The sequence below is a fragment of the Dama dama genome, chromosome 7 (assembly GCF_033118175.1).
Source record: "Dama dama isolate Ldn47 chromosome 7, ASM3311817v1, whole genome shotgun sequence".
Classification (NCBI taxonomy): domain Eukaryota; kingdom Metazoa; phylum Chordata; class Mammalia; order Artiodactyla; family Cervidae; genus Dama; species Dama dama.
The window spans coordinates 49,530,627-49,550,903 of record NC_083687.1 but is presented as its reverse complement, the minus strand read 5'-3'; the positions used below and the strand labels follow the sequence as shown (position 1 = coordinate 49,550,903).

The 20,277-nt window shown below is 41.4% G+C and overlaps 1 protein-coding gene and 1 non-coding gene across 3 annotated transcripts in view; one reads left to right on the top strand and one right to left on the bottom strand.

Moving 5' to 3' along the window:
- Positions 1-3,846: 3,846 nt before the first annotated feature.
- The window catches only part of CAGE1 (cancer antigen 1), a 37,401-nt gene continuing 20,970 nt past the window's right edge, over positions 3,847-20,277 (bottom strand). Inside the window, exons 5-12 of one of the 2 annotated variants that reach the window (XM_061147668.1) lie at positions 18,126-18,236; positions 12,832-12,912; positions 12,542-12,649; positions 9,044-9,148; positions 8,080-8,150; positions 5,043-5,111; positions 4,417-4,447; positions 3,847-3,970 (exon numbers count right to left, since the gene is read on the bottom strand). In XM_061147668.1, coding sequence (XP_061003651.1) covers positions 3,929-3,970; positions 4,417-4,447; positions 5,043-5,111; positions 8,080-8,150; positions 9,044-9,148; positions 12,542-12,649; positions 12,832-12,912; positions 18,126-18,236 — 618 coding nt within the window. In that variant the 3' untranslated portion in view covers positions 3,847-3,928. The remainder of the gene's footprint in view (positions 3,971-4,416; positions 4,448-5,042; positions 5,112-8,079; positions 8,151-9,043; positions 9,149-12,541; positions 12,650-12,831; positions 12,913-18,125; positions 18,237-20,277) is intronic. The other variant, XM_061147669.1, reaches the window with a different exon arrangement.
- On the top strand, positions 14,124-14,263 carry LOC133060063 (U4 spliceosomal RNA). Its single transcript, XR_009693725.1, has one exon. It is a non-coding gene; the product is annotated as a U4 spliceosomal RNA (small nuclear RNA).

Genomic DNA, 20,277 nt, shown 5'->3' with positions numbered 1-20,277 from the left:
GGGCTGTCTCCTGGACTTTCTTCCCTCAGAGAGCTGGTTTCTGGCAGAGGACTCTCATTCCCGATGTTAAAGAGATCCCTAATAAGGTCTGTGGCTCCGGTTCTCAGGATGTGTTTCTCCAGAGGCTGAACATACGAGGATAATGCAGTTTAGGCTTAAACTGGGACTTGGACTCTGGACTCTGGCTTGTTTTATTATTAAATGGTTACTAAGAGATTTTTATTTGGGACTGGAATTTTAGACAGTTGGCCACTAAAGGTGCCCCACACAGGGACAAAGTGTGCCTTCTTGGGATGAGATTTGAGTGAAAATCAGGTCATACAAGCAGAAAACAGAGAGATCTGTGTGACTAACTGGTACAAAAATAAAAAGCAGTAGCCTATGACTCTGGAGAAAGAAATGGCAACCTGCTCCAGTGTTCTTGCCTGGAGAATCCCAGGGACGGGGGAGCCTGGTGGGCTGCCGTCTATGGGGTCGCACAGGGTCGGACACGACTGAAGCGACTTAGCAGCAGCAGCCTATGACTCACTGAAGTAAAATCCTTGCCCTGATCTGGGTGTTCACAAATTCTGCACTATTGCCATTTCCCTTCTCCCCGTAATGAGCAGCGTTCCCTGGGTACCGACCCAGAGCCCTCCCTCTCGCTGGGTCCCCACCTCTATGTTTTCTCTCTCTTGCTTCCGCATCTACCTCCTTGAAGGTCTGTGTTTTCCAGAAATATACCGCATCCTGGTTATTCCCATTCTCACAGCTCAGGCAAACTCACAGTGGATTCTCCACTTCTGTTATTTTACTTCCTTGGAATTTGTAAGTTCAGAGCTTTCTTTTTGTTTGATTTCTTAAGATTTCCCTCAGCATCATTAGATGCTGTCTGTTAAACCCTTGTTTTTGTTCTGGGTGTTCCCCCAGGTAGCAGAGTAGCTAAAGAACTTCCTCCTGGCCTTAAACCTTAGCTCGAGGACCACGTCCTCAGTGAGGCTCATCCTCACTCCCAGTTTAAACTTACAGCCCCTAGCCCTTCCTTTGCACTCTCAATTTCTTGTCTCTGTCCTCTTTGTTTTTAATAGCTCCTTTTGTCTTCTAACACAATATACAGTTTATTACATCGCCTGTCTGTCGCATGTTGGGGCCAGGGATTTTTGTACCTTTATTCATGGGGTCGCAAAGAGTTGGACACGACGGAGCGACTGAACTGAACTGAACTGAGTCAATGATACAGAACAGCACCTGACATCGGCAGTAACTCAGAAAATATCTGTTGCATTTGTTGCATTATTACAAGTGACATCTTCCCTTCACAAATTTGCAACCTAAGTTCAACTGTAGACCTAATGAGAAATGAAAAACTATCAAGCAAAAAAAAAAAAGTTACATTTATTATATGCAAGCAAAGACTTCTGTGTTCTTTCACCCAGCAAGGATGTCCTAACCCCCTCCCTGTTTCACTCTCAGAGCTAATGATCACCTATCCTTTTCATTTGTCTTTGAAATCACTTTGCATGCATAACTTCTCCTTTGTTTCCTCTGTCATGATTTTTGTTTCTGGCCTCCATTTTTTTTGGAGCATCTTATCTGGTAGTTTTGATTCTAGCATCACCCACCATCACTACACTTCACTTCATACATCAAAATGCATATTCAAAATGCATAATTTTTTTTTTTTTTGGCCATGCTGCATGGCTTGCAGGTCTTAGTTCCCCGACCAGGGATCGAACCCAGGCCATTGGCAGTGACAATGTGCAGTCCTAACCAGTGGATCACCAGGGAAGTCCCTCAAAATGCATAATCGACCACATTACTCCTCCACGTAAAATCGCTCAGAGCTTCTCACAAGGACAAGGTTCACACTTCATGTGGCACGGAAGATTATTGATGATCATAGTCATCTCCTGCCATGTGAAGAAGGCAAGTTTTAGAATTTACCTGTGGTTCAGAGAGTATCACAAGGTACCTCATGCCCCTGTGCTGTGTGAGAGGAGCTTCCTCTTCTGTCTACCTGGAGAACATCTAGTCAGTGAGAAGGATCGGGCTCGGGCGTCTTCACTTCTGTAAAACCTGCCCTAAGGTTTTCTCATCATCTAGTCCAGAGACAATTCATCTATGCTTCTAGAGCATCCCAGATGGTCAGACCCATGTGCCAATCCAGAAAAGAATCAATTATCCATCTCCCCCCATACATCATGTGGTCCTTGGCCATCTCTGCCTGGCTTTTCATGGTACCTTTGGCATCTCTCAGTTGGTAAAGAATCTGCCTGCAATGCCGAAGAGACCTTAGTTCGCTTCCTGGGTTGGGAAGATCCCCTGGAGAAGGGAAAGGCTACCCACTGCAGTATTCTGGCCTGGAGAATTCCATGGACAGTCCATGGGGTCGCAAAGAGTCGGACACGACTGAGTGACTTTCACTTTCACTTTGGCATCTAATACAGAGGCTGTTCACGTGGTGTGTTGAAAGTCACTAAATGTTTATAGGGAGAAGCCCTAGCTTAGATGCTGCCTCCCTGAACTGTGTGCCAAAGAAGGTACGTTCACTGTGAGACAGCCTGGAGGTAAAGGTCATGAACGTCTAATCACACACGTGGGGAGTGCAGCACGTAGGCACACAGCCCTGCTCATGGACAGCCTGTGTTAACCTGTCCCTTCCAAAGATCTCACCACGTGTGTGTGCAGATTCCAGATGCTGTGTTAGCCATCATAATATTTGCCTTTCTCGTAGCACACCTTAACTTTCCCTAGAGAACCCCATGGAACTAATAATAATGTCTCTTTTTAAAACTTGATCACTTCCAAAGCTTTCAGGGCTTACATTTTTCAAATGAAGCATGATTATAGCTGCAACTGCCTGTGCATTTCTCATGGTTTGTCTTAAAGTGTATTGCAACTTCTTAAATTTGAGAAATTAACTTTGTTTCAACATTCATGTAAGATGTCTTATACAATTCCTCAACAAAAATAATATCAATAATAATACTTTTTTTTTATTCATCACTTCCTTTGGGGCCAGATATAGATTCTCCATATATTTCCCCCTTGTACTTACCTGCCTAATTTAAGTGCAAAGCTAATTTCAGTGAGATAAAATCATTTCTTCCCCTCCATTCAAGGTATATCTTCATTCAATAATTATACCTCCACCCTGGCTCTGGGATTTATCAAAAAGATAATATATTTGTTATGTACATTCATTTTTCCAATACATATTACAAAATCAGCTTCTCTGGTTCATTTTTTTTAAACTTGGAACTCATCCCTCAAAATATTTTAAGGTGGAAGTTATAAGGGTGAAATCTCCTATCATCTGGGTTTTAATTCCAAATGATTTCAGCGTTAAGTCTTTTTAAATTTGATTGATAGTAGGGAGAGCCTGCCTGCCCAGAGAGGAAAAAAAAGTTGGGGTGAGATAAGAGAACAATTTTCATAATGTTATTAAAGGTCTGGCAATACGGGAGTGGCTTTCCTGGTGGCTCAGTGGTAAAGAATCTACCTGCCTGTACAGGAGACCTGGGTTCGATCCCTGGGTCAGGAAGGTCCCCTGGAGAAGGAAATGGCAAGCCACTCCAGTATTCTTGCCCGGAGAATCCCACAGACAGAGGAGCCTGGCAGGCTACAGTCCATGGAGTTGCAGAGTCAGACATGACTTAACGTCTAAACAACAATAATACAAGACTGGTGTGCTGTAAGAATGAAAATTGGCAGGTATTCAGAAAAGAAGCCACTGTAGTCACTTGTTTATGTTATATTAGAATATATTTGATTGTTCACAGGAAGAAACTAGAAGAAAAATAATCACATTTTTTGGATTGTAAAGTTTCACTACTTATACAGATTTTAATGTATCATTTGTGTGGATGGATCTGGGTACAGTACTCAGTAATGACTCTGCTCCTGGAGAGGCTGACAAAAATGATTAACTGTTAATCTTCAGTTCTGTTTAATCTAAATCATTTCTATTTCCTTCTAAAATAACTGGCATCTAAAAACAAAAGGAAAAAAATGTTTCTTAAGTTTGCAGGAGAGACATTTGGGAACAGAACAGCTGACTCTTGATTACATGTGGAATTCTTGATCACATACAGAACTCCTATTCCATAAACAGCATGTTCTTGATTACATATGAAAAACGGGTGCAAGGAAAACCTACAGATAAACTCCACAGATAATACTAATACTATATTTTAATCAACATTTTTGTTTCAAAACATTGGGACATCGAGGGGACTAATACAATTAAGGGAGGGGCTTCCATTTGCAAGACCAACTATAATCACAGCCCAGAGGCCCTTATCTGGGGCAGCGGGGTAAGCTGTGCTGAAGATTACTGAAATATAACTCTAGGAACTCATATTTAATCTCGTGTAATTTGACAATGACATGGAAATATCACATTGTTTATAATGGTCATCAATCAGTATGACCTACCGCGGTCAGGAGCTTCAGCTGACTTCTCAGTCTGCAGGAAACAGAGAGAGAACAACGTCAAACAACAAAAACAAGCGGGGTGGGGGGGTGAGGAGGGTTAAAATAGAGACCTGGTAAATGTTTAACTAGCATCTTAGGAGCTGGCCAAGAAAGAGTTCTATTTTAACATCCTTCGATGGTCCTCATCAACCCCTTAGGGTTTGTGCATACAGGTTGGAGCACAGAATACTGAGAGTTGAGAGTCTTCTATTAATAAAACAACAGATTATAAGATTCCATACCAGTGGAAGAAAATCTGATCATAAGATCTGGCCTGTTGTATATTTATATCAGAATAAGCTGTTTTATTGTAAACTAAATCTTAGTTCATAATCTGTATAGTATTTTTCTTAGAAATGATCACAAGTTCCCTGAGTGCAGTGAACTTTGCTTTGCAATTCAGGTCCTACAAAAACACATGAAGCAACTATTTCATGCTAGGCAAAATACCAAGCACTTTTACATAATTTATCTTGTTTGTCTTAAATTAAGACAAGGAAAAAGGTGTTTTTTTTTAAATGTTTAACATTATTATGCATATATTCTAAAGTTAAAGACATTATCATTTAGAAAGAGAAACAACTTACCTTGGTTTTCTGACTCTCTCTCTGGACCTTCTAATTAAATCTTCCAACTGTTTATTTCTCTCTTCTAAACTGAAAAAAGAAACAACTGAAGTTTATGATTAAAATGGACTTTTCTAAGGTAACGTCACTGGAGGATTTGAGTAGGTAAATTTAATGATGGTCTAGCTTTGTATACATCATCCACCCATCTTGTATCTGCTCAGTCGTTCAGTGGCGTCCAACTCTTTGGGACCCCATGGACTGTAGCCTGCCAGGCTCCTCTGTCCATGGGATTTTACAGGCAAGAATACTGGAGGAGGCTGCCATTCTCTCCTCCACATTTTCCCAACCCAGGGATCAAAACTGTGTCTCCTGCATCTCCTGTTTGGCTGGCGGATTCTTTACCACTGAGCCACCTGAGAAGACAGCTATATGGGAACTTGGAATTCTTTCCTAGCAACTCAAATTATTTAATTAATTTCTCCTTTTAAAGGTTCCAGTGGTGAAGAAGGAGAGTGACCCCTCCTTCCCAGCCCTCTTTGTCCCCACATCCTCATCTGCTTTCTCACAGTACAGTTTTGCACCATGTAGAATTTTGTGTAATGAACTCTTACACTCAGCCTAATTATTTTGCAACTCACCCACACATTGCACCTATCCAAGGTCACTCGTTTTTTATTGCTGTATAGAATTCCACTGGGTGGCCATGTCACAGTTTGTCCATCATGCCACCGTTTCAGGGACATTAGGTCGTCCCTAGGTTGGGGCTATTACAAATAAAGCTATCTTGAAATTCTGTTTTGTGTTAACACACACGTTCTTTCTTCTTGGATCAATACACAGAAGTGGGTTGGCTGAATCATACCTTGGATATGTTTAACTTTTAAAGAAGGCACCAAATTGTTTTTTAAGAGGTTGTTCCATTTTACATTTCCACCAGGAGGCTATGAGCATCTCAGTTGCTCCATGTCCTTGCCAATACCTGGTATGGTCAGTTTTTTAGGCATTCTAATAGGTGTGTAGTGGCCTTCACTGGGGTATAATTTGCCTATTAATGATGTTGACTATCATTTAATGTGCTTACTTGTCATCCATATATCTATATTCTTGGTGAAGTGTCTGTTCAAATCTTTGCCCATTTTTATGGGGTTGCTTTCTTATTCTCGGGTTTTGAGAGTCTGTTATGTATTCTGGTTACAAGCTCATTATCAGATATATGACTTGTAAATATTCTTTCACGTTAGTCTTTTCATTCTCTTAATGATGTCCACGGAAGAGCCAAAGTTTTTAACTTTGATGAAGTACGATTATCAAAATTTTCTTTTATGAATCATGTTTTTAGTATCATATTTAAATCACTGCCTAACCCAACATCAACCCTACTCAGAAATTTTTTCCTATATTTTGAGAATTTTTTATACTTTAGCTCTTTCATTTAGGTCTAGTATCCATTTTGAGTTACTTTTGCATGTGATACAAGGTATAAGTCAAAGCATTTTTTGTTTTCTTGTTTGTTTGCAAATGGATGACCAATGATTTCAGCATCCTTTGCGAAGAATGTGTGTGTGTGTATATATATATATATATATATATATATATATATGTATAACTGAATCACTTTGTTGCCCAGCAGAAATTAACAGAACACTGTAAACCAACTGTATTTCAATAAAACATATTTAAAAGATAAAAATAAAATCTAGATCAGCTTGGGGAGAAATAAGTCTTAACAATATTGAATCTTAAGATCTAAGAAACAAGTATACCTCCTTTTTATAATATTGAATGTACTATTTTATATTTATATTGTCTTCTTTATTTTTTTACACAATATCAAAGATAATTGTTTTATTTAAAAACAGAAATATTTATGTGTTTGTATGTGTTGCAGCCCTTATGGAAAAAAAAAATTTTTTAAGTCCTTTGATTTGAAATTCAATGTAAACAAGTATACAATCTTAAACCATAAATTCTAATTTTTTTTCCTTTGTGTTTAAGTGATGTGAAAGCTTTTGTTCTGTTCAAAGGGATCTGTGTATTTGAATTACAGTTACTTCTTCACTGGTTTTGTTTGTTGTTTAGTCACTAAGCCGTGTCCAACTCTTTGGCGACCCCATGGACTGTAGCCTGCCAGGTTCCTCTGTCCATGGGATTTCCCAGGCAAGAATACTGGAAAGGGCTGCCATTTCCTTCTCCATTCTTTATTTTTTAGTGAGGTAAAATTGGTATATTTTATTACATAAATCTCAGGTGCATGGCGTTATAATTTGACCTCTGTATGCATGACTAGTGTTACCAGCGGAAGTCCAGTCACCACCCATCACCACACAGCCCATCCCCCTCACCCATCTCGCTGGCTCACCACTCCCTTCCCCTCGGGTAACCACCAACAGGTTCTCTGTATTGATGAGTTTGCTTTTGTTTTGTGTGTGTGTTTTACCCACACTTTCTGTCAGTTATCTTGTGGTGAGTTAGCACTATACGAAGCTCCTGTTTAGGGGGTGTAAGATTAGACCTTCTGCTTAAGCCCTAATGGCAGCAAGCACTGTACAAATGAAACTGGGAGAAGGGTGGAGGAAACAGCACGTAAGAAATAAAGAGAATAAATAAGTGGAAAAACTTTGCAGAGTTTAAAACACTAATTTTGGAATATTTCACCCTGAATCTCAATAAATGAGAAAGTTTGTTTGGTACTTGATATGTTTCATTTGGGGTGCATTCAAAAACCTTATGTGGATAAATTCTACGCATAGCAAGATTATTTTACTTGAACACTGTGGTGATATCCTCTAAAGTTCTTGGATGTTTCTCACTAATTCCTCAACCTCGCTCCCCACCCACCCCCACATCAAAGGTTCTGAGAAAGAAGACGAAACTCTGGGTGTTCAAGTAATCCAGACATTAAACAGAATAAACACATTACTGAAGAATGGTCTTCTTGACTTACAAAATGGCACATTCCCCTCTTTGTAGGAGTCTGAAAGATGAACTCAGCAAGTCAGAAAATGATACACCAGCAAATGTTTACAAAGTTAAAAACGAAGTTTTTTCAACTTACTGTGCAATCCGGGAGTGGGATATCACAAGTCTTTGGTCAGCACATTTGATAATCTCCTCATAAGATGTAACCTTGGGAAACATTAGCTAAAACAATTATTCTGTGATCGATTCTAGGATATTTACTTAGTTTTGTTCATATTTTTGCTTTTTAAGAATCTGCACAAGTTGAAGTTCATTTACATGACTCTGTGAATGCAGGTTTCAAGCAAGGTTTTACATCTTCCTTGTATTTTGAAACCAGGAATATGGATACAAGTAGAACTGAAATGTGCCTGTTCACCATGCAGAAAAAGTATCAAAACATGGACAACTGTAGTGAATCAACTGTGATCCACACAAGTAGTGTATGTGTCAACCCAAGGTCAGAGTCCACAATGCAGTTTTAAAAGGTAAACTAGAACACTATGTTGGCAAGATTTAGAAGGACCCTCCAAATGAAGCAGTGATGCTAAGACTAAGAGACTGCTGACAACAGAAGGTTATATGAACATATACAGTTCTCTGCTAACTTCCAGCTAAAAGGATAATGACACAAAGTCATTATGAAGTGAAATGTGTTACATCATCCCTCATATCTTAAAGAAGATCAGTCCTAGGTGTTCATTGGAAGGACTGATGCTAAAGCTGAAATTCCAATAATTTGGCCAACTCAAGCAAAGAGTTGACTCATTGGAAAAGACCCTGATGCTGGGAGGGATTGGGGGCAGAAGGAGAAGGGGATGACAGAGGATGAGATGGCTAGATGGCATCACCAACTCAATGGACATGAGTTTGAGTAAACTCTGGGAGTTAGTGATGGACAGGGAGGCTTGGCGTGCTGCAATTCATGCGGTCACAAAGAGTCGGACACGACTGAGCGACTGAACTGAACTGATTCCTCATATCTCTTTTTCGCACCCAAATTCTAATGTTTTAATATTTGACATAGTGTTAAAAATATATTTGTGTAAGAAAATCTGTACCTTATTTATTAAGTTGCCTAAATGTCTTTGATACTTGTCATTTTCTTCAGTGAGTCTGTTGCAGTGGTCTTCTTTTGTCTCTAGAAGATTTTCCAATTTTGCAATCTATGGAGTAACATCAGCAAAAATGCTAACTTGGAAACTGCCATAAAAACCACATATGGATGCTGAGAACAATGAGAACAGTGAGCTATACTTTATTTCAATATTCTCTTACACTGATTTGTACCATAGGTGAATTGAGAGAGGCTGTTAGTTAGAATGCAATTAGAACACATGAACAGAAATTTTAATGGTGTTTCAGCTTTTCTACAATTTAATACAATGAAATAGCTTTGCAAGTAGCTAGACACCTGCTAGTAAATACAAGTACTTATTAGACTCAAGTCTTTTCTTTCCGTACATAACCAATGCATAGACTACCTTCTTTCCGTACATAACCAACGCATAGACTACCTTCTTTCCGTACATAACCAATGGATATTTGATTCTCTCTGAAGCACTGATGTGCTGCTTGATGATAAATTTTCAGGTTTCATCAATATTCTCACATATATAAATGAGTTTTTAAAAGGTCCAGCTCAATGTGCATCACATTCTGACTTATGGTCCAATTTTTTTCTTTGTTTTTTGTTTTGCTTTTTAATTTTTTAATTTTTTTGGTCCAATTTCTATTTGCAAGAAATTAACATTAACAACTTAAACATTGTATTTTTACATTAATAACTTAAAATTTGTATTTCTAAAAATGATATCTAGGATAAATTATCAAGAAAGGGTATTCACAAGTTCCCCAGCAGTTACCTTAATTTTCAAAGCAATTATAGAAGAAAAAGGACAGAAATGTTCCCTTTAAATAACAATGTTAAGAGTGGCCATTGATTTTCTAATAGTTAAACATATTTATTTATATATGTTTACACGTCTGTGGTTAGATGCCCTACAGGAAACAATGGCAGAACAAATTTTCTGCAGACACAGCAGCTTTCTTGCTCTTTCTCTTTACACAGATATTTTAATGGGGACAATATCAAATCGGGGTCCCATTCCTCTGACTGCACATGTTATTTAAGGTGGGGAGTACAGCTATTACCTCAGTTTAACAGACAGACCCAAGGTGAAGAGAATTTAAAATGTTTTTTAAACGACATGGCTAGAAGTAGAAAGAGAGAAGAGGGCGGCGGAGGCTGAGATTGTTAGCATCACTGACTCAACGGACACGAATCTGAGCAGACTCCAGGAGACACTGGAGGACAGGGAAGTCTGGCGTGCTGCCGTCCATGGGGCTGCAAAGAGTGGGACATGACGGAGCGACTGAACACCACCACCTTGAACCTCTGGGTCTAGAGCAGCTCTTCCTTTCCGTGTGCCAGGTATTATGGATTAGAATTTCTCACATTTGGAATTTTTATCATGGTCAGCTTAATGTGCTTCTTTATCCTCTCAGGAGTGGCGTGGTCTGGAAGCTTGCTTTCAGGTGAGACACCACGGACAGCGCCCGTCCCACGCCTCATGCCGTCGACGGCACACCTCACCTTTTGTGCGGCTACGCTGGACAACAGGGCTCTGGTGTGGGCCATTAAAAGCTTCCTGTGCGTATTGAACTTACAGGTTTTAGCAGCCATTCTCAGTGTCTAGATTCCTTATTTTATTCAGGGATGCAAGATGTAATTTTCTATAGGTGTGTCTTCTGCTTTTTTTTTAAGATTTTTTTTTTTTTGATGTGGACCATTTTTAAAGTCTCAGTTGAATTTGTTACAATGCTGCTTCTGTTTTCTGTTTTGATTTTTTTTCCCACGAGGCATGTGGGATCTTAGCCCCCAACCAGGGATCCAACTGGCACTGCCTTCATTGGAAGGCGAGGTCTTAACCACTGCGCCGTCAGGGAAGTCCCTCTTCTGCTTTTAACAGCTTACTGTTCTTCAGCGAAGAACTCTCCTTCATCAGTTATTCGGTCCCTCTGAGATACGGTTTGTACAAGAAAGTCTGCAGCACATATCAGAGGCAACATAGTGTGACTGAGATGCTGCCATTTGTGAGCGTTTTCTCACTTCAGCTTCCCACCCAGGGGAGACTGAGGTCCGCTCCAAGCCTCTTTTGTGCCTGAAGCCCAGAAGCTGCAGACAGAGCCTGCACCCTTTATCTGCCCCCTGCCAGCCCGTGGGCTGTCCTCTGCGCCTCTCCCACCTAGATGTCACAGGCTCCTCCTCTGAGCTCCAGCTGGTCGACAACCGTCTCCTTTGTCGGATGTGTATCCTAGCTCTTTCTAAAAAGGTTCCCTCTAGTCCTTCCAAATAGCTATCTATATATTGCACCTTCTTTTCTAGATTCCTTGGAGGCAGGGCTTCCGTTTGATGTAACTTTCCATCAATATCTCCATATTGACTAGCCTTGCTTACCCTTTCAAGGAAGTCAATAATTACCTACATAATGAAGAAAATTAATGCAGTAGAAAGGAAGAAAACTGTAAGCCCTCATAGCATCAGGCTTTTTCCTCTCTCTTATGCAATGAATTTAGTACAGAATGCTGCCTTTAACAATTTAGAAATACGACAGACTTCTCTAACGATGAAAACATAAATTCTGGAGGCTTCCCTAGTGGCACAGTGCTAAGAATCCACCTGCCAAGGCAGGACACACGGGTTCCAGCCCTGGTCCGGGAAGATCCCACGTGCTGCAAAGCAGCTAAGCCCACGAGTCGCGACCACTGAAGCCCGCGTGCGTAGAGCCCGTACACTGCGACTGCAGAGGAGGCCCCGCTCGCCACGACTAGAGAGAAGCCTGTGCGGCAATGAAGACCCAGCACAGCCAGAGATAAATAAACGTTACAAAAACCAGTTAAGTTAATTAACCTCTTTTTCATTAGATAGTGGGATCCAAATGGACTGTAACTTTCTAGGTACCAAGATATTTTCATTTTCTTCCCACAGATTTTTCCTGTTTTATCTGCTTTAACCCTTTTTTCCAGCTTTACTAATGCATAACTGATGCAACCACTGTGTAAGTTTCAGGTGAACAGCCTGCTGATTTGATACACTGATATATGGCAAAATGATTACTGCCATTAGCTCCACCCCTCCCACAATCACCACTCCCCTTGAAGGCTTTGGGTGCCAGCCAAAGGACTAGTGCCATTTCTCCCTCACCCCCTTAATCGCGATTGCTGAAAACACCTACTGCTCTAAGAATGGTGGTTGTACGTGCCACAATATAAATGTGCTTCATTCACTATGAAAAACTTGCACATACTTGAAAATTTCTGCATTTTGAAAGAAAAAAAATCTGATTACACAGAAATCAGGTGGGACAATATTTAAAATTTCAAAACCTGAGTGTGCAAGCTTCAGTTCTCTATTTGTGGGGGTGAGTAATACTGCTACTGTGCCCGCGTGTGGCCGTTCCAGGAGCAAAGCTTCTGAAGGCAGGTCATTCCCACAGCTTGTTATTAAGAAAGTTGTGAATAACAAGGCTGGCAGAGCAACGAAAGGTATTTCTTACCAAAAAATCAAGCTCCTCGTTTAGGTTGTGGTACTGGTTCAGTTTGGCTCCCAGTACAACAGGCACGTCTCTGGCATTCTTGGCTTCCTTGGAGGCAAATTCTGTAACCTGCAATGAAACATATTTGTGCTCACTTCCAATATGTTCACTTTCCTTGGACCAAAGGACAATGGATACGCTATCAGCTAAACCATCAGAGAGCTCTCTAGGGGCTTCAATAACAGAATGCTTTCAATGTAAGATCTAAAATTGCATTTTTGTATGTTAGAGACAGTGAATGTTTAACTCACCTGAGGAACCTGATGTTGAAATGATTTTTCATTAGCAAGTAACTCTCTGAAAGCTGCAATTTTGTCTTTATGTTTCAGTAGCTAAGGAAAAAGGCATTTTCTATTTCAGAGACAGAGACGAAATAAGACTACATTCAGTTAACATTTCTAATAAAATCACCAAACCATGCACAGCTCAATCCCTGTCTCAAAGGTGTCTTGTATTTTGAGCTCTTGTGTAGCAGAGTTCACACAACAGGCTGAGACTGTTGTCCCCAGAAAGGCCTGCTCACCAAGCTGCCCCCTGATTGGCTTCTAGGAACCTGGATCCTGGGAGGGTCTCCATCGTTTCCTGATATGAAGGCTTACTGTGTCTAACCTGTTTGCACGGAAGATGTGGTTTATGCTGAACGCCTCCTTCCACTGGGAGAGTCTGGGATTTTGGTATGTGGCAGGCAGAGGGTGCCTGCCTATGCGACCAGCCTCCGATAGAAACCCTGATGCTCAGTCTCCAGCGAGCTTCCCTGGGAACACTTCACGTGGGCTGCACAGCTCACTGCCAGGGAAGGGAAGGGCACCTGGTTTCCTCCGGACTTTGCCCCACGTGCTTTTCCCTTTTGCTGGTTTTGCTCTGAATCCTCTTGCAGTAATAATACCTCATAACTGGGAGGACGACTGGGTGCTGAGTCCTGTGAGTCCTGTAAGTCACCAAACCTGAGGGAGGGCATGGGAGCTCCACAGAGATTATCCTAATACTCAATGACTTTCACAGCCACGCTATTAAGACTCTGCTTTACAGAAAAAAATTAGCCAACTTTTTCTAGATACAATTTAGTATCATTTCTTGTTTGTTCCATATAATAATGATAGATCTTTAATATTCAATATTTTAACTCCTCCAAATATCATTGATAAAGTATGCTGTACAGAATTTTTTTTTACTATGAACAATTTAAAAAAAAAACAGAAAAAACTTTAATGAACCCCCATGTAACTATTTGGAGAAGGCAATGGCACCCCACTCCAGTACTCTTGCCTGGAAAATCCCATGGATGGAGGAGCCTGGTGGGCTGCAGTCCATGGGGTTGCTAAGAGTTGGACACGACTGAGCGACTTCACTTTCACGCATTGGAGAAGGAAATGGTAATCCACTCCAGTGTTCTTGCCTGGAGAATCCCAGGGACGGGGGAGCCTGGTGGGCTACAGTCCATGGGGTCAGACAGACTCAGACACAACGGAGCAGCTAAGCACAACATCCCTTTTGAACCCTCAATGAGGCTTCTTTTTGAAGGTTGGTTTAAGAAGTATTGACCAGCTTTGTGCAGTGGCAGTATCATAGCCAATGAGGTTTATCCGAGGCACAATTATTGCTAGTTGAAAAAAAAAAAAAAAAAAAGTGGAGACCAGTAGTTTTTCTTCATGTCTGTTTATTCCTTGGTCCTTTTCTCTATAGGTTAGCCAGAAGATAGGTTCCCCAGAGCACTTGCAACAAATTTCCTATCCACCTCACAGTTCAGAGAAGTCATTTCCTGCTAGTACAATATTAAAATTGAATCCCAGATTTACTATTCAGCCAGGTCAACTGGTCACTTCTGTTTTCCTCTCAGATTAAAAATGGCTCCTGTTGGAGTCCTGTTATCATTTTCCCTACTGACAGTCACAGCATGCTGGCATAAGTCCTTTTGAAGGAGGTCGCCATTACCCCTACCATGGTTTGGCCTCAGGCCAAACTACAGTGAAGGAACACAGCCCCACCCATCAGCAGAAAATTGGATTAAAGATTTACTGAGCATGGCCCCGCCCACCAGAGCAAGACCAAGTTTCCTACAGCCAGTCCCTCCCATCAGGAAGCTCACAAGCCTCTTATCCTCATCCATCAGAGGGCAGACAGGATAAAAACCACAATCATGGAAAACTAACCAAACTGATCACATAGACGACAGCCTCACCTAACTCAATGAAACTATGAGCCATGCCGTGTGGGGCCACCCAAGACGGACGGGTCATGGTGGAGAGTCCTGACAAAATGCGGTCCACTGGAGAAGGGCATGGCAAACAACTTCAGCATTCTTGCCTTGAGAACCCCATGAACAATGTGAAAAGACAAAAAGATATGACCCTGAAAGATGAACTTCCCAGGTCGATAAGTGCCCAATATGCTACTGGAGAAGAGCAGAGAAACAGCTCCAGAAGGAATGGAGAAGCTGAGTCAGAGGGGAAACAACGTCCAACTGTGGATGTGTCTGGTGGTGAAAGCAAAGTCCGATGCTGTGAAGAACAGTATTGCATAGGAACCTGGAATGTTAGGACCATGAATCAAGGTAAATTGGAAGTGGTCAAACAGGAGATGGCAAGAGTGAACATTGGCCTTTTAGAAATCAGTGAACTAAAATGGACCGGAATGGGTGAATTTAATTCAGATGACCATTATATCTACTACTGTGGGCAAGACTCCCTTAGAAAAAATGGAATAGGCCTCCTAGTCAACAAAAGAGTCCAAATACAGTACGTGGGTGCAATCTCAAAAATGACTATGATCTCTGTTCATTTCCAAGGCAAACTATTCAGTATCACAGTAATCTAGGTCTATGCCCCGACCACTAATGCCAAAGAAACTGAAGTTGAACAGTTCTATGAAGAGCTACATGACCTTCTAGAACATCAAAAAAAGATGTCCTTTTCATTACAGGGGACTGGAATGCAAAAGTAGGAAGTCAAAAGACACCTGGAATAATAGGCAAGTTTGGCCTTGGAGTACAAAATGAAGCAGGTCAAAGGCTATCAGAGTTTTGCCAAGAGAACGTACTGGTCATAGCAAATACCCTCTTCCAACAACACAAGAGAAGACTCTACACATGAACATCACCACATGGTCAATACCAAAATCAGATTGATTATATTCTTCGCAGCCAAGATGGAGAAGCTCTATTTAGTCAGCAAAAACAAGACCGGGAACTGACTATGGCTCAGATCATGAACTCCTTATTGCCAAATTCAGACTTAAATTGAAGAAAGTAGGGAAAACCACTAGACCATTCAGGTATGACCTAAATCAAATCCCTTATGATTATACAGTGGAAGTGACAAATAATTTCAAGGGATTAGATCTGATAGCCGGAGTGCCTGAAGAACTATGGACAGAGGTTCATTTAGAAAAGGCAGAGGAACCAGAAATCAAATTGCCAACATCCATTGGATCATAGAAAAAGCAAGAGAATTTAAAAAAAAATATCTACTTCTGCTCCACTGACTATGCTAAAGCCTTTGACTGTATGGATCACGACAAGCTACGGAAAATTCTTAAAGAGAGCAGAGTACCTTAAAGAGAGCACCTTACCTGTCTCCTGCAAAACCTGTATGCAGGTTAAAAAGCAACAGTTAGAACCAGACATGGAACAATGGACTGGTTTCAAATCGGGAAAGGAGTACATCAAGGCTGTAAACTGTCACCCTGCTTATTTAACTTATATACAGAGTACATCAAGAGAAATGCTGGGCTGGATGAAGCACAAGCTAGAATCAAGATTGCCAGGAGAAATATCAATAACCTCAGATATGCAGGTGACACCACCCTTATGGCAGAAAGCAAAGAGGAACTAAAGAGCCTTTTGATGAAGGTGAAAGAGGAGAGTGAAAAAGCTGGCTTAAAACTCACCATTCAAAAAACAAAGATCATGGCATCAGGCCCCATCACTTCATGACAAATAGATGGGGAAACAATGGAAACAGTGACAGACTTTATTTTCTTGGATTCCAAAATCACTGCAGATTGTGACTGCAGCCATGAAATTGAAAGACATTTGCTCCTTGGAAGAAAAGCTATGAACAACCTAGATAGCATATTAAAAAGCAGAGACATTATTTTGCCAACAAAGGTTCGTCTAGTCAAAGCTATGGTTTTTCTACTATTCATGTATGGATGTGAGAGTTGGACCATAAAGAAGGCTGGAAGTGTTAGGTCGCTCAGTTGTGCCCGACCCTTTGAGATCCCATGGATTGCAATCCACCAGGCTCCTCTGTCCATGGGATTTTCCAGGCAAGGATATTGGAGTGGGTTGCCATTTCCTTCTCCAGGGGATCTTCCCAACCCACGGATCGAACCCCGGTCTCCTGCACTGCAGGCAGATCCTTTACCGACTGAGATACGAGGGAAGCCATAAAGAAGGCTGAGTGCCAAAGAATTGATGTTGTTGAACTATGGTGCTGGAAAAGACTCTTGGGAATCCCTCGGACTGCAAAGAGATCAAACCAGTGGAAATCAATCCCGAATATTCACTGGAAGAACTGATGCTGAAGCTGAAGCTCCAATACTTTGGCGACCTGATGCAAAGAACTGATTCATTAAAAAAGACCCTGATGCTGGGAAAGACTGAAGGTGGGAGGAGAAGAGGATGACAGAGGATGAGATGGCTGGATGGCATCACCCACTCGATGGACATGACTCTGAGCAAGCTGCAGGATTTGGTGATGAACAGGGAAGCCTGGCGTGCTGGAGTCCATGGGGTCGCAGAGTCGGACACGACTGTGCAGCTGAACAACAGCACTTAACTGGCTCTGCTGACCCTCTCTCCACCTCTCACCACTAACCGGGAAAAGACTGACTGAAGAGGTTCCAAGGGCCTTTCCCTTATTTGTCTCACTTGAGAAATAAAATCTGTTTCCAACGTATCCACTATTCCAAGTGATAAAGTTTGTAATAACTATGTGCTGTGCTTAGTCGCTCAGTAGGGTCTGACTCTGCGACCCCCAGGCTCCTCTGTCCACGGGATTCTCTAGACAAGAATACTCAAGTGGGTTGCAATGTCCTCCTCAAGGGGATCTTCCCAACCCAGGGATTGAACCCAAGTCTCCGGCATTGCAGGTGGGTTCTTCACTGTCTGAGCCCCGGGAAGCCCATGAATACTGGAATAAGTAGCCTGTCTCTTCTCCAGGGAATCTTCTTGACCCAGGAATGGAACAGAGGTCTCCTGCACAGCAGGCAAATTCTCTACCAGCTGAGCTATCGAGGAAGCCCTATAGGAATGTCAAAATATACTTATCTTCAGGAATCAGTGGTACCATACAAAAGTGAAAAGATACTCATACCAGTTTTGGGGTAGATGAATGGGATTTTCTAATACATACTTAGGTTATAAAACAAGTCAAGTGTTGAACAAAAGGCCTCCTTGGAGTCAAAGTAAAGCTAATCTTGTCCCCTGAAATAATTATTTTAAAAAATCCAAAGTTTTAGGAGCCTCTTTATACTTTTACACTAGCTTTTTTTTACTTCTTTTTTCACTAAAAATGATATAATTTTTAGAATGAAGAATACATACCTCTTTATCTAAAATTTTCTTTTTAAGATGAAAACTCTTCAATTTATGTGGCATGGTATCACTAACTTTCTCATTCTCTTTGAAATGTTCAGCATCAGGATTGATGATGTCCTAAGGGTAACATTTTGAGAAGCTCTATTAAAAAGTTTTCAGTAAAATTAAAAGGATGAAGGAAAGAATACAAATTAAATGTCCTGTGCAAAAGAAGAGGCCAAACCAAAGAAGGAAGAAAAATATTGAACTCAACTCTTAAGTTACTCATCATAAGATATCTAGTAACAGGTTAATGTGGAAACAATTCATCTAGATTCACATTTGCATATAAATTGTAAGTGGGACAAATTAGGATAATTGCTGGACGTTAATACAGATTGATAATAACTATACATGACTACACACTCATAGATACATTTCCTCTTAGCCTAGTCAGTTTACAAATCCAAATTTTAGACTAATTGTTATACCTGACACTCAGACATTTTTAATAATATTGAAACTCTAGATATTTCAGTGGCCCCCAGAATGAAGATACTTATACACTGTACTTGTACAATGAAGACCGTTGTAACCTAAGGGTCAAAAGTCAGACTACCTGGGTTTGGATCTGAGTTCTGCCACTTAGAGCTTCCCTGGTGGTTCAGTGGTAAAGAATCTGCTTGCCAATGCAGGAGATATGGGTTCAATTCTTGTGCTGGGGAGATCCCCTGGAGAAAGAAATCGTGACCCACTCCAGTATTCTTGCCTGGGAAATCCCATGGACAGAGGAGCCTGGTGGGCTGCAGTCCATGGGGTCACAGAGTCAGACACGACTGATCGACTGAGCACAGCAGAAAGCATCTGCTGCCCCTCTGAAATGGAATGGGAATTCATTCTGCCACTTAACTTATGTGAGACTTTGAACAAGAAACTCAACTATTCTAAGCCTGTTTGTTTTTCCACATTAAAAAAATAAAAGTCTGATAATATATTTTTTTTAATGGTGTTAAGAGTTGAATGAGATAACCCATGAAAAGCAGGGTTAATTTAAATGCCTCCAAGGACAGGATGGGCAGCCAGCAAATATTTGTCCAGTGCCTATTAGAAGCTTACCCTGTATTAGCAGAGGGCATATCACATATCGAGTCTCTGAGCTTAAAGCCTTGAGCAAACAGGTATTTGTTTGGCCTGTGCTGATGGCTCACTCCATCACTGAGGGGTCTGGGAGAGAAGGAGCAGCCAGCAAATGAGACTGAGAAAGGACAGCAGCAGCCACTGGGACAGGAGGAAACCAAGCAAGTATGGTGAGAAAGCAGATGTCTGAGGGCCAGGGGTGATGGAAAAGGTTGCAGCAAGAAGCATTGGTGACACATGCAAATTCAAACATTTTAAAGACAGAGCTTCAGGCGGATACAGTCTATGGGCCGTCAATTTGTGATCTCCGCTAAAATTACTTAGCTTGGTTTCCAGCCTTCAATAGATGCTAGCATTCAACAAATTTTAGCTGAAAGAAAACAGGAATAAAGGTTGTGTCGGACCAGGAACACAGCAAACCCACGTTGCCAAATTTTGGCTCAGAGGAGTGCACTTCAGCTCAAAGAAATGTACAATAATCAGAGGGAAGAGGAAGAGAGTTCAGTAATTTGAGAAGCTGCTCCGAGCGCCACGCCCTTCAAATGTGCTCTCATTAAGACGTAGGGCTTGTCACTTCCCAGGGCAGCAGCGAATACCACTTCAGCTAAGGCTGAGAAAGGAAAATTTCCTTGGCCAGGTCACACAGCCAAGAGGTAGAGAGGCCAGGTCTGGAACTCACTGGACACTAACTTCATTTTCATTCTTCCCGTGTACACAGCTCCACACTGCCCACCCTGCCCCAAAGCTGCACTTGACATCAGACTGGGTAAACTGCCCACTCATGTGAACTCATCACTAGGAGCAGCTGGCCTGGAGCCCAAGACTACTGCTCGGAGGGAGTTTTCCTAACACATGGAAAGTACTGAGGGACGGTTTTGCGTGAAGTTCTTATTTTTTTTAGTCCTACTATGTTATCTTACTATTGATTTATGGGAATTAGGTGATGAAAAAAAGACAGAATGAAGCAGTGGGGAGAAGGAAGGGCTGACTGACTGGTTTAAGTATCTCTATCAGTCAGTTCAGTCGCTCAGTCGTGTCTGAC